The sequence below is a fragment of the Epinephelus moara genome, chromosome 10 (assembly GCF_006386435.1).
Source record: "Epinephelus moara isolate mb chromosome 10, YSFRI_EMoa_1.0, whole genome shotgun sequence".
Taxonomy (NCBI): Eukaryota; Metazoa; Chordata; class Actinopteri; order Perciformes; family Serranidae; genus Epinephelus; species Epinephelus moara.
In genome coordinates, this window is record NC_065515.1 from 29,806,396 (window position 1) to 29,821,934 (window position 15,539).

At 40.9% G+C, this 15,539-nt stretch overlaps 1 protein-coding gene across 3 annotated transcripts in view; it reads right to left on the reverse strand.

The window, feature by feature from the left end:
* fnbp1l (formin binding protein 1-like) overlaps positions 1 to 14,922 on the reverse strand; it is a 57,939-nt gene extending 43,017 nt beyond the window's left edge. For all 3 annotated transcript variants that reach the window (XM_050054677.1, XM_050054676.1, XM_050054675.1), the window contains exon 1: positions 14,771 to 14,922. In XM_050054677.1, coding sequence (XP_049910634.1) covers positions 14,771 to 14,794 — 24 coding nt within the window. In that variant the 5' untranslated portion in view covers positions 14,795 to 14,922. The remainder of the gene's footprint in view (positions 1 to 14,770) is intronic.
* Between the last annotated feature and the right edge of the window lie 617 nt (positions 14,923 to 15,539).

Below are 15,539 nucleotides of genomic sequence, written 5' to 3' on the forward strand. Positions count from 1 at the left end.
TGTACAGAGCCAGGCTAGCTGTTCCTTGCCTTTTCTAGACTTTATGCTAAGCAGCTTCTATTGAATAGAGTTTCATATAAAGTATGTTTTCAATAGATGGCACATTACAAATAACTATAAATCTAGTTTTAAATATTTGTGTTAATTGGGAAAAAAAATCCATCCAAAAGTGCCCCTTTATCCCTATGTATATGGAATGGAATATTCCCTACAATGTTCCCTTATATCCAGCGGAAATTCCCTTTAAATAGCTTGCATTAACTCACAAACTGCCTGCATTCAGTGGAAACATTCACTCAGATAAGTCTTAACCACTGTATAAATAAGCATGTAGATTCAGAGAAATGCCCTTTTACTTCCTGTAGGGAGTAACTAAACATGGCTGACCTTATCATGTGACATGCTGACAGAGAATCTTCTGCACAGTCTACGACGTGCATGATTTCATTTTTTCCTCTGCTGTCTGCATGTTTATAAGCAGAGAACAAATACTGGCCAGCACAGTGTTCTCTGCTGTGTATCATGTGGGTTAAACATTAACTCCATATCATATGACTAATATATGATAGGAGGTCAGAACCTGGGAGTAGTAAACGCTACTGCTTCACTGCTACTGACACAGTGTTTGAGCTGGGATTGTCTGGAACTGGGTTAAGTGGGCCATTTAGTGCTGTTACTATTAAAATTATAACTGAAAATTGACATAGTATATTATGGCATGTAGCTAGTTTGATTTTTTATTACAGTAAAGAAATTATTCTAGCTAGTGCTGCTATCGTAACTAGAATCAAAATTAGATACTGCTGCTTCAGCCACAAGCATGAACTCATAATGTGTCAGTGTTTCTGTTGGATACTCATGAGTAACAATTTGTTAACACTGAGAGGGTTTAAATGAACAATGGCTCGGCTAGACTAGAAAAACAAAGTGGTGTTTGTTAAAAACAGCTTTGGGAGACAATAGTGAGTCATAAAGTGGGTTTAAATAAGTTCAGTGTAGAAATCTGAATCCTGTTTGAGACTATTGTTGTCACCTTGTTGTGAAAGATTTCTTTCCTCAAGACTCTGCAATTTTATAGTTGGCCAATTCAAGCACTGGAGGCAAAACAATTCTCAGAAAGGGATAGTAAATACTTCACACTTCAATCTCTTTATTTACTTAAAAGACAAAAATCTGTCTTTGTCTCTGATAAACAAGAGGGACAACCACAGAAATAGAGATCAGAATGGACATTCCCATTCAAATCAACACAGCAGAATATTTACAGCGGTGGCCACACGTGTACCAGTGCTGTTGTAGTTGGCTAACTTCCATATAAACTGATATGCATCAAGTAGCAAACTCACTGAAGTGAGGTTTTCAGGGATTAAAGCACGCTGCAGCCAAGTCATATATCCCATCAGCAATTTCTAAATCATACTTGACGCCTGCTACACTAATAGCACAATATATAAAACTTTGAGATTTCAGCACCTTTACACACGTAACACATGACCATTGCTGCTGTTCTCTAATGCAATAATAAATACTCATATGATCTGCAAATGACGGAAATCCGCCATAGCGATGGAGAACTTGAATCCCTGGGTTTTGCGGTAATGACCAAACGAGCAGTGGCGTTGTACGCAGCAAGGAGTACCGTCTATCTCTGTTGATTACAGGCCCAGGATACATGATGAGCATCAACAGGAGACAGACACAAGGAAAACATCAGCTTAGTGTGCAGTAGGTCAAAATGGAGTTCTCAAACTAGTGAGTGTAACGCACTTTATGGCCCCTCTGACGTATGTTGTCAATATAACACCTAACAACAATATCCAATTTCCTCTGAACTAGTCAAATGACAACTGCAAACATTTCACTGTCTGTTGTCCTCTTATTATTTCTATTTCTGTGATGACAACAAACCAGCTCAGAGGCAGCCTGCAGCTCAGTGTGTTAATATCCTTTATGCTGCACTCTAACTACCTGATATATTATGGTCTGGGGTACCCACGGCAACCGGGGGGTTACACAGTGTACTTCATACACAGGTTACCTAGGTAACCAGAAACCCTCCATGCTGAGCAGCTAGTAGTGTGTGTGTGTGTGTGTGTGTGTGTGTGTGTGTGTGTGCAAATGAGGAGCACAGAGCAGTTTTATTGGGTTTTGCAACTTCATCGGCCAAACAAACAGCCTGGGAAAACTCCTCTGGTGCTAGAATTAACATTGTTTCCTCGTATGCAAACAGGCTGTGTGTCGGACAGGGAGGGAGACGGACAGAGAAAAGAAGGGGGTGGGGCTGTCCTAGTTACCATTATCCCATGTATATAGATCCTTTTTGCACATGATGTCTGTATTTATGGTTTGTGCATTGTGGAAAATTTCTGCCAAAAGCCAGTGTTTCCCATACATACACTAATCAACCATCAGCAACAGCAGAAAAATGCACCACAAATAGATGCTGCTATCCGATAAGGCAGCATCGTAAAATTGCTTTTGTACACAGTGCGGATTGCTACCTCAGCACAAGGGGGTGGGGCCATCAAGAACCCTTAAGATGGTTCCTGGAAGTCCATAGTCAAAAGACAAATAGGGACCTTGAGGTCATGACCCCATGTGGGGCTGATATGCATCTGCAGTCACAGGAGATTTTAGAGAATTCTAGTTTTTCACTATATCTTTTAAGGGGTCAAACCAAGCTAGTGCAAAAAAAAAATAGTCTTCTGATGGCTGAGTGGATAGACATCAGTTTTTTCAACAACAATTTTGATTATCGCTAAATTGTTATCTATAACGCAACAATGCCATGTGTCAGCTGGTTCCAGCTTCTGAAATATTGGGATTTACTGCCTCTGTCTTATTTACATCATTGTAAACTGGATTTTTTTTTTCTTTGCTTTGGTCTTTTAGTCAAACACATTTCAAAATATCTCTTTGGGAAACTGATGGTCATTTCAACTTTTTTATAGACTAGGGGAATAACCAAATTTCAAAAGAAACTGACTAAAATAATTGTGAGTTGCAGCTCTAAACTGCTGAAGACTGTAAGATGTGGGTGAAAGCCCATGGAAAAGCTAGTGAATCGATCTGAAGTTAGGATTATGTTGTTGTATGTACTACTTCCAGGGTAAATAATTAACTTTTACCCTCAGCTGAATTAAAAGGGGTGTGAAATTCATAATTTCTATCAAGTTCTTGTTGAGTGCATTCCATGCTTTAGAAAATTATATACAACAGTATCCCTTACTTAACACTTCACTTCACAAACTTCACCACTATCTTGCCAGCTAGGGTCAGAAGAATTGTGAGACTTTTTAATAGGGTATAAGAGGGTATCTCGGGATAGGATGCATTCTTTAGTTATCCTAGTTATAAGGTTTCACTCTCACCATCATTAAATCCAGTTCAACTCAAACAAAAACAAAGTATCCTCCCATATGTGGTCCCTGGGAGAAACCTTTGACAAACAGCAGCTCCTCATCACTAAAGACTATTTAAGGGTCCATGACATTAAACCATTTTAAAACACACTATCTTGGCCTGTGGGAAACTCCTACATAAAAAGCCTCTGTGTTGGAGAATTCTGCCTGATCCTGAGGGAGATGAGTCAGGGTTTGTTGAGGGGGGATGAAGAGTGTTGGCGCTGATGGGACGGAGAGGAAGGGAGAGGTGCAATTATCAACTCTACGATGGGATAAGAACAGCTAATGGTTTATCGTCACATAGCAAACACATCCGCTGGTCGTTACTCACATGGAGACACACACACAAACGAGGAACAAAAAGGTGCTTCATTCATTGATGCTTGATTTATTCTCCATGCTCTAACATTGGTAGCTAAGGGAAGTGGTGGTGCTATAGAGACAGAGAACCAGATCACTAAACATGGAACTGAACCAACAATCAGAGGACACTGTGCAGCACAATAACAGCTTCGTCTTGAGTAAGCCTCTTTATGTTATCTCACTGAAGGTGTTCTGTCTTTGAGCCAGGATGTCACTAAGTAATTTGGTATCATGTCCGTCCACAGAGCAGATAGCATCAATGCAGCTGAGGTGAGCAGGTTTGGCAGGCAGCTTATGTGTTTAGTACACAGCAGCCAAAGGACATCAGCTGGAGGACATCTCGCTTCAACGTCACCAACCCAACAAGTTGTTGTAGGTTTACTACAGGGTTCAGAGTCGGGACTAAAAGAACGTCCCACTGCTGCTCAGTGTAAAATAGCCCTGTGAGCAAAATGATGTGGTGGAGTGCACTACTACCATGGTAAATAATCTAAGTTTTTACAAGTATCCCAACTGAAAAACTGAGCTTTAAAGCAATAAGATGTGAGGCATCAGCGGGAAGATATGGGAAAACTGGAGGACCCTGACAGTCAGTATACCTACATGCAGCAAGCATTTTGCTAATTTGGCCAGACAAACTGTAGAGATGGATGCTAACCTAGCTATTGATGCCGGGCTTTGACCTATATTATCTTAAATGATGATCTTACCTTATGATTTGATCAAGTAGTATGTCACTACTGGCCATTTAGTGTGATCATTTCTCCACGGCAAGCAAAGTAAGAAGAGGGGACACTGAGATAGACCGACAATATTAGGTTTGTCAGTGTAACTTTTCCTCTTCGGCAGACATATGGTGCTAAAATAATCCCTTAACCTGCTAATATCTAATGTTTTTAGCAAACTACGAGCATTTTGTTAGCGTTTTGGCCCTTGGTTGCATATTGTGGCGCTAATAATTTTCCCCTCCAATGGCTGTGGTTTATATACTGTACTGTTTATAATACTGACAAGTGAAAAGTGACAATTTGAGAATATTTGGCCTTTTTGCTTAAAAAATGGCTCAGTCAATTCATCAATTACAAAAATACTTGCTCATTTTATTTTCTGTCAAATGAGTTATCACTTAATTAAAATACTACTACTAGTTTTAGCTCTATAGTCATTTATATCACTGACACTAAATTGCACGAATGAGAATTCTTAAAAGCCTATAACTATGCTGTAGACAGTGTTTTGGTGCACAACAGCTTTTAGATGCATGGGGACTCTAATTAGGGGCCATAAAATTAGCCTTAAACAGCTACAAAAATCCTGGTGGCTGGATTCATTTTTATTTATTTCAAACTAAAAACATAGGGTGGCTGATTTCTATCCCAGTATATCCAATATCATATTGTGATATTGATACACTGTATATTGTGATACAGTAAATATTCTGGTAAATCTACTGAGAAATTGTTGATTTCAAAGATGACCAGACAGGAATTTTTGTGTTCAGCTAATTCAGCGATTTAGATAGATGTAATAATCCAACAATGGCCTAATACGACCAGATTAACAAAGGAATACAAAGTTACCATAGGATATGAGAAAAATCGTCATATTGTGATACTGCCCAACCCATGTACATTAATTTAAATATGTCTGAAACTACTGGGTTTTGCAGTCAATAAAAAAAGGCTAACAAAAGGGAAATGCAATCACTACTACTGTCTGTGAGCATGTTACACAAGCAGGCCTTAGATTGACAGCAGACAGCCATCCAGCAGAGGCTTAGTGTAATGACTGGGTTGGAGATCTAGGAAAAATTCACCAGAAAAATTCCCGACATCATCCAATTTTCCACGTGTCCTAAAGCCTGCATTTTTATCCACTGGCTAATAAAGTAACTGACTAATAAACAGTTGACAGACAGACTGACTCCTAGAAGCCAGCAAACAGTGAATGCAGCTGCAGCTCTGACCAAAGCCCTGCATTGAGACAAGTCATGAATCTGAGACGTCTGGAACTGTTTCCGTCTCTGGTGATTCAGTTTTGACTTCCTGGAAAGAAATTATAATATGTTGCAATAATAGATAAAAATTGTAAACAGTGCATTTAATTTAACTTTTATGAGTAGTGTGAGGAAACACTGTGAAACAAAAGTTAAAAATATGTGCAACAGATATCTGTCACAAGTCAGAAATCTAAAAATAGGCCAGACTTTTTTTACTCCCTTTCTCTAGGGGAAAGAATAACACAGCTTCCACCAGATGCTTTGTGAAGTTTCATGACATAATCTCGTAAGTAACCCTGCAGGTAGAAAACCGAGACCATACAGTAATCCTACAGTATAGACACTTGTGTACACCCTTTTAATACCAAAGAAAAGCAGCTTCAAGCCAACAATAAGGCCTGATTGGAAGGATGTTCACAAAGCCAGGTCATATAACAAATGTTGACCCATTTAGACTGACAGGAAACAGGTTTATTCAGGGTCACTGCAAGACATACAGGTGTGATGGTGTCTGAATCCAAGAAGAGCTTGTCTGCCAAACAGCTGGCTGGGTGGATACAGCTGTGACTGCATCCAGGGGGAGGACAGGGAGCGATGGGAGGATGAGAGGCAGGAAGAGAGAAAGGGAGAGAGAGGAGAGCAGCAGTGGGGGGAAAAAACAGAGCAGAAAGGCATGTGGAAGAAGGGTTTGTGAGTGTGTTTTAGTACTACTCCCATAGTATGAAATAAATCAATTCAGAAGACTGTGGATTGGTTGCTCTATGATTAATTTCTTCCTTTAGCTAGTTAATTGCCTCATTTGTCACTGCCTCCTTTGTTTGTCAACATGTCATCTGTGATACGGTCAACACAATTCATCAGATTCTGATTAGATTGTTGAGAATATCTGCATCTCACTATCACATAGAAACATTATAAAAATTGCATCTGGGCTACAGGGTAGGCTACGATTACTTGCCAAAACGAAACAACATATTGATTATTAACTGTGAGCTGCCCACAGGTGTAAAATAACCCAGTACCAAGTCATATTAAAATGTCTCCAGTCAAACGATACCTGCATTCGATCCTTTTGGTTGGTTGTTGAGCGTGCCGAGATGCCACAAAACGTTCAACAGTATGCCTGCACGCTACATCATTCACATATGGGTATTGAATGAAGCACTTCATAGGTATCAATATCACTTCAAGGGTGACTTGTCTCAGCCCAACAGCTGCAACAAAGCTATCACAAAAGTAAGAAATCAATCAAGCACAGTCTGTACATGCCCACATCGTGCTGGCAAGAGGTCTATGTGGGCATTCAGGCCAAAAACAGCCCTGCAACTATTGAATCGTGTCAAATCATCTCTATCACTAGCCAATCAGGCGTTTCAGTTATTAGATATTAAGGGTGTAAATAACAAGATTCATCACGATACGATCAATTCTTTTGACAACTATGCGATATTTGTTGACATCACAAAATCTGCCGCAAAACCATTTCGATTCAATTCAATTGAGGGGCCTGCGACTGATATGAAATGGCATCTGTAAATATCCGTGTTGTCTTTTTCTTGGCTGCTTGTCATTGCATCTGCCTGATGCTAGGCCACTGGCACTGATTCAGTGTTTAGGAAGGACGTGAGCTTGGATGGAAATGGTGACACCATAAACTGTATAAATAATAGGCATAGCTCCCGTGACGTCACCAATTGGTTTGTGGACTGCCATTTGAAAGCCTCGCTGTCAGCATTTTGGCTGTTGCCATCTTGGGTTTTTTAAGCAAGTGACCTTATTTGAATGACAGGCTGGAGCTATGGAAGAGCAAGGGATGGCTCTGACTCATAGACTGTAGCTATGCCTCACAGACAGCCTGTCACTCAAGCAGCCACGCCCTTAAATATGCATAAATTTGGGCCTTAATAAAATGTACACAGGTTTTTAGCACTTCCAGTCCAGCTTAATTTTTCAGCCTCAGAGGTTGCTGCTTGGGTGACAGAGGCTGGGTGATACCAATACAAATTGAGTACTTCACAATGTGACTGGAGTGGCCAGCATTATACCATACAACTTTAATTAATAGTCTGGGCTTTCATTTGCTTCAATCACTGAACTAAACAGGCTTATATTTAATTAAACATAATTGAATTGATCTAGCTCAGACAGACAGCGCATCAGAGGGAAAAAAAGGACTCAGCATTTCATTAGGGCTCAGCTTTTAATTGAAGTTTTACAGTAGCCATAATTTCAAATGTTTTGGTGGCATCTCTGCACGCTAACTCCATCAAATACACCACACTCAATGTCACCAGACCCCTGGCCTAAAAACGACACTTGGTAATACCAGGTACCTCCTTAAAAGGTAACGAGTACCGATACCCAGCCCAGTCCTGGGTGACACAGACGTACCATGGGAATTTCACTTCATCTTTGAGATGATGATATGCATTGATGGTTTCACTTTGCATCTATAATGTTGGCTTGCTGATCACTGAATCGATATATTCAATCAGATCAATTTATCAATACAACCCTGTTAAAAATTATATTTAAATGGACACGGACACGGAGAAAAAGAACGGTGGCTGAGAGGGGAGGTGGTTCAATAGCTTCTGCTGCTGTTTTGCACCCACTGTTAATGTTCGGATCTGTTTATACTTCTAAACTCATTTTGCTCTACTCTGACTGACAGCTCATTCATTCTTGATGTATCCTGTTACTGTTGCAACAGCCAATTCCCCATTGGGATCATTAAAGTTTCATTTAATCCATTATGTCTGTAAACTAAACTTGACTCTCAGTGCATAGGCCTTCATCAACTCACCTCCTCCCACCATATAAAAATATCTGCCTTCTCTCCTATCATTAAACCTCCTCCCTCCCTTCCTCTTCATAGGCTTTCTTCTCCTCCATTCTTCTCTCACACCTCCTTCGTCTCCCTCCATCTTCCTAACCGTCTCCTGGAGATGTGTGTTTGCACAATTTTGTTAATTAAGAAAGACATCCACCCTCACACACAGGACATGTACAAAGTAATGTGGGCTTTAACAATCACTGTCACACACCCAGGACTGAAAACATGTTTTCTCGATCACACCTACAAAAACACCCCTCCACATACACACAATGTGTTGAAAAGCTTGGCTGGACTGGATATAACAGCTTGTCGTGTCCAGGCCAGTGCCCTCAGCTTCAACATGACTTCATTCACACCTGCTGTGACCTGCTAAGAACCAGACTACTGCCCTACTAAAACAACAGAAACCCTCTCATAAGAGCTTCCACTGCCACAGATCCACAAGCCAATGAAAAGATACAACAAATGGTGGACCAGGACTCACTCTGTGATCATTCAGTCTGCATTGGTGGGGCCCACATAAAACTAACTCTCTCATACTCTGAAGCCAATGACATAGAGCTGCAAATGACCATTTTACCGTTGATTTATCTCTACTTTCAATAATTAATTCATGGTAAGGATACTGGGCAAGGTCTGAATGAACAACGAAAGCGGAAAACAGCAGCTGCCTGTGAACATCAGGACAAATATGGGAACAGCATCAACAGCCAAAGGTGTCAAAAGCCCCTCTCTCACATGCACTGCAAACCTCAAATTATCTAGACATTACCTGGAGGGGCTGTTTGTGAGGATGCAAATGTCCGAATCAGTTGGATCAGACATTTAATAGACTTTACCCTGCAAGCTCCCTAATACAAAATCCACGTCATGTCCAAGCCCTTGTGGGAATAGAGGTGGTCATTGTCCGGAGAATTCACAGCAAGTGAGTGGGCGTGCTGATGACGCTTTTATCATGCGGCTCGTGCATAACCAGAAGAATACAAACATTGGATGGTGAGGAAGAAGGGTAATTTACCCAAAGAAGCCAGTGAATATGTCTAACTGGAGAGATGACGAGATTGGGGAACTAACGTTGGTAAGAGCCGAAGCTGAAATCGTCAGACAAAATAAAGGAATGACAAGATACTCTGTTGTTTTTCACCAAATTACTAATGGTGTATATGTTACCACAGTGTAATCCACATCATGGCCTGCTTCCTGCACGCTCCACCCAGGTGCCACCCCTTGCCTAGTCTCGCTCACCAGACCTTTCTCAAGAAAAGAAAGGTCTGGCTGGGCCAACTCTCACTTTAAGATTGGAGAAAAAAACGCCCCGGCTGCTTGTATTTCTTTCAACTAATCGTTCTGGGCGGTGCCACAGCAATGGTGGGCTTGCAAAAATATTGCCGGGGGGAAACAGGTCTTGGTGTAACACGTCCACAAAAATATCGCCTACAGGACGCGAACCATGGCAGAAAAATGGCTACATCCCCACAACATCAAACACCGCAAAAGTTAGTAAAGGACGTGTTGAAAACGGTTGGATTTGCACAACCGGAGGTGGTAGGGCGGGACTTCAGCGGTGGCTCGTTCCACCCACGGAGGTGGTAGGGCGGGACTTCAGCGGTGGCTCGTTCCACCCAATGAGAGGCTGATCTATGCAGCGAACTTCCGCCCACTCAGACTACCCCTTGCCTATATCAAACAGAATATTTCCAGTAGGCGAGAACGTTTCTGACATGGACAATCCCCTGTTGTGTGCTACATATGTAAATGAGGAAACTCTGGGCAATGCTCAGACCTGATTCACTGACCAGAGAACAGTGGAAGGCCATGGAAAAAAATTAAGGAGGCTTTCAGATAAAACGCCAATGAGTATAGCCTGACCCATTGAAGAATTTACTTCCTGTTTATTTATTTTAAATGCCAGAAAAAAGTGGAAAAAGTCAAATTAGAGAACTCAAAGAGGACACTGTTAAATTGCTTGTTTTGTCTGACCAGTTGTCCAAAACTCAAAAGTATTTACAGTTCTATTAAACTGAGAAAATTAACATATTCTGATATATGAGAATCCGAAACCAGTGAACGTTTGACATTTTTGCTTGTGAAATTATTTTAAAAAGTAATAACTGCAAGTTAATTTTCTAATGATTGACTAAACAATCAATCACCACTAAACTAAACTCAGTTAAACACAGAGAATGCACATGAAGACTTTACTTTTACATACTTTAGCATCAGCAACAAAAACACATCCAAATATATCTTTAATATTCAAAAGCATTCCTCATCCAAATCTGAGATGATACTCCCATAAGGCAAGACAACATAATGTGAAAGCAGCAGAGATGCTACCCCTGCGGTCTGGGATTACTCCAGACCTTGTTATACTACAGGCTACATCTATAAATATCACAAACAGGAGTGGGGATATCGAGCATCCTTGTCTGAGTACCACAGCCACCTGATGCCAAGAATACAAACAACCACCCTGCTCCATGTATCAAATGATTCAAATATAACCCTGGTATCCCGTTCTCCAACTGAACTCCCATAGAACACCTGGGGGAATGCCGTAATAAGCCTTTTCAAAATCCACACAATACACAAAGGAAGGAAAAACAAACTCTTGTGACCCCATGATCTGCAAGATGGTAAAAAACCTGCTCACTGCTGCTAACTGAATCTGAGTTTCCACAATTGGTCTGTGTCTCTTCTCCATTTAACAGCTGACAGACTTCAAAGTCAAATCAAGAGTCTAGCCAGCCGTTCAAAGCCTGTCCTCTGTCCTCTACCTTCCCAGCCTTTATCCCCTTATCCTTGTCTTTGAGTTTGGCCGATCAGTGGAGACGACTGCCCGTCAGCCTCTTGTCCTTCAGTCAGACTTGGCTGCACCACTCCGCTGGCCTCCGGCTCACCTCAACCAGACAGACCAGAGCACAGCATGGCAGCATCCGGGCACTAAGCGCACACACAGAACGCACACAGAGCTTTAATTCAGACCAACACTTCCTACTTTATGTGTGTGTCTCGGAGGGCAGGAAGCCAGCACAGTAATAGGATGTTCCTCGCTCGCTTTGTAATGTCTCAAAGACCTGGGTTAGAGCCAGAACGCAGGGCAAAAGCAAAGGCACCAAGCTTCACTAAACACAATAATGCTGCATTGCGTGCTAGATGCTTTTTATTAATATAGTGCTGTTTTTAAAATGTAAGAAACACCTACTGATGGAATTTAGAGATGAAATAGTTTGTTGATTAAATAATTATTTGGGGGTTGTGAGAAAAATCTGAGGGCTAACAAGATGATCAAGAGATAGGAGAGAAGAAAAGGCATATTTCTGCTACATGAAACTGTGTTTCGGTTTTTAGAATTTCAACTAACCCTCTAAGCTTGTCAAAATTATTCAAATAAAACACAGGAAAGCATTACTTTTTGTATGAATTGATCACAACACAATATTTAGGGGCTGGCAGTAGACATAGCTTGATTTTAAGGGGTCACAAGATGCCAAAATGAGCTGGTTCTAGCTCCTAAAATGCGGAGATTGGCCGCTTTTCTTTATTTTATATGACAGTTCATCAGATATATTTGAGTTTTGGACTGTTGGTCCAATAAAACAAGCAATCTGAAAACATTCAATCTGATGATGGCTGAGTCAGTGCAGCCGTCAACATTATACATGGGACAACCAATTACCTAAATAGGCATGTTAATGGTATTTGGCCAACAACTGTAATCTCTCTGCTATTGGACAGCAAATCATGTGTCATTTGAGATCAGACAGCCAGGCATTTATTACCTTTGAAATAAGACAGAAGTAATGCAAAATGCCTGACATTAGACAGTAAGTCATCTCTAAAACACAACAGCCAATCAACACTTTTACATCCCATCGTGCGGACGGTAATCCGTAATCTGACATCAAGCAGCCAATCATGTGTAATCTGACATCAGACAGCCAACACATTAATCTCATCAGTGGATTGAGGGGATTATGACGGTCTGTCAGCAAGCGTCCCCACTCAGCAGATCATCGTTTGCTTTGCTGCAGGGCTGACGAAAAGGCGATGCAGAGATGAACCATAACAGGTTAAACGAGAGAGGAAAGGAATATGTTAACATTTCAATTTTAAGTTATTTTTACTAAGGTCATTCCTTGAATTAATTTCACTGGGGCTTCTGATGGTGGATTTTCTACATTTTTAACTTTTTTTTTTTTAAATCCTGCTGTTAATTAAACTGTGTCAGCAGTATTTCCACCAACTGTTAAAACTTGATATTAATCATTTTCCCGTAATCTTGAATTTCTTCCCAGTGTTTCTTTTCTTATGCCCTACATCAAGAAATTGTATGTGATACTGAGCTTTACCGATCAAAGACATACTGACATATGGCTGGATTGATGCCCTACTGCTTGTGTTTTTTTAGATATAGTTTCACAAACACTGCTGAAACAATTAGCGGATTAATTAATTTGCTGATAAAAAAGGTAGCAGTAAGTAGTGAGTTGCAACCCTACTGAGGACCAATTTAAATAGTTTTCTTGGTATGATCATTCTTATACCTTAATGCAACTGAATCAAACAGTAGCAGCATCTAGAAACAGGAAAGTATTATCTAATCTTTTTTCTGATAAGAAAATCGACTCAAACCAAATTCACACCTTTAAATCAGGCTCTAATATATTCAGTCAATAACATTTGCATGTCTCTTCCAGTCTTAAACCCACGTTCACTAGCCAGTCTCTCCGTCTGTCTAACTGGGAACACAAACTGAGACAGCTGATCATTCTCTATACTTGGTACTTCACAAAACAAATGCCGGTGTAGAAAAGGAAGAAAAACTGAATGGATGATATGAATGGGAAGATCCAAAATAACCACTGAAATCCTGACAAATCACATCTGTGTCTATGTGTTAAAAAAAAAACAAAAAAAAAAAAACTTCATGATCCTTTTGAACAGACAAGCAAACAGTTATCTCTTTGTCTGTAGCAGCATGGTCATGTTACATTTGGGGGCTGAGCAAGCAAAAAATTAGCTTATATTAAACTGCAGATAATAACCACTGAGGTCAGCCGGAGGAGTATCATCTCAGGGAGGGTGAAGTACCCCCTCCTCTCTCTCTCTCTCTCTCTCTCTCTCTCTCTCCACACACACACACACACACACACACACACACACACACACACACACACTGGATGCTGCTGGTTGCCTCTCTGGTTACAACAGCTTGTGATGGCCAACACCCCAAAAAAATCAGTATGTCAGCTATGCCTCTTATTCAAACAAATATCCAATAAATTAAATTCATGCAGCAACATGCAAATAACCCACATTATAACATCCTATTTGATCCCAGGAGCTGATGTAAAAGCAGCCTGTTCACTCACAGATATCTACTGTACTGACAAAGAGCAGCAGCAGCAGCAGCAGCAGCTCATGTTTAAGTGATGTAAGTAATAAAATCCAATATGACTGACTTGTTTTTAGCTACTCCAGTTATAATAATGGCTAAAAGGCAGTGCAGGCGTTGGGAGGTGAATTATATTAACATGTGTCCCTTCTAATCACATGGAAGTTAAGACAAAAGGCTGGATAACTGGCAACAAAGAGGCATGCTATGCCCATCTGTGAGTGAAACAAACGCCTGCGAAGTTCAGGTTCATTTTAAGCAGACCGAACAGGACGGGGTCTCGACCCGGATTCTCCACCCTGCTACCGGGAGTCCCTGCCAGCAGCTTCTTCTTCTTTCAAACAGGGTGTGACACTCAGAAAAACATCAAGATACAACTTCGTGACCTGCCAGTTAAACAAAAACACCATTTCGGCAGCGTATGTGTTGTTTTAGTTGATAAGTAACCGGGCGGAGAAGGCAGCGTGACCCCCGCCCCGGCTGTCGTGCCCATGTGTCTGCGGTCCTGCCTATTGTTCCGCCGCTGTCACAGCCGTTAAGGTGCACCCACCGCGGACTAGCTTTAGCTTTAGCCTCGCCGGCTAACAGCGCAGCCGGCCAGCTAGCGCTCATGTTAGCCGTTCGCCTTTTCACACAAAGCTAAAAAGGTAACACGGCACCTTTCTTCCACTCGGTTTCACAACAGTCGGTGTGTTGACGGGACCAAAACACAAAGCAAACAAGCCGAACAGTGAGACACAAAAACAATTTAAAGAGTTTCAACATACCCATAGCTCCGTTCCCCAACTCATCGCGGATTCCCCCTTGTGAGTTCTCCCGTATTGGACGTAGATTTCCCCGCTTAGACTCTCCTAAACTGCCGCTGGGACTCCGGTCCTTCTGACTGACTGTCTGCCGACAAACACACACACACACACACACACACTCCTCCTCCTCCTGCTCCCTATCCGCCTGAATCAGCAGGGCCGCCCAAAGCAGGGGCCCTGGACCACAGTGGCCCTAAAAACATATGGTTGTTGTTAGTGGTCAGCCAAGCGGTTTGAGACCTAAGAAAGACCAACAAATAAGTAAATAAATACATAAATAAATACTGCAAAAAATAATTGTGGGATAATTATGGGATTTTTTTTTGTCTAAAAACAAATCATATGCTATAACATATGATCTGGAAAAACAAATACACCATGGGTCTGTGGTAAATTAAAAAATAGAAACAAATATGGAGCAATTGAATTATATTCAAACAATTAATTAGGCTACACATTGCAATGTAAGTATTATTGATTCTATCAGTAATAAAATAAATGCAAATCAAAAAGAAATGCCACGGATGAACCAGAATTTGTGGAATTTTATGATTGAAACAGATTGTCCCTATTTGCATCAAGTCTAATCTATTTAATTGTTCAGTTTTATATAATTTGTCAGTGTACTTTCTGTTTTCAGGAAAGTTTATCTTTCTACAAGCTAGGCTTATAGTGTGAAAATGTTAAAGATCAAAGTATTGATAGACAATAATTATTAGAGGTAAGACTA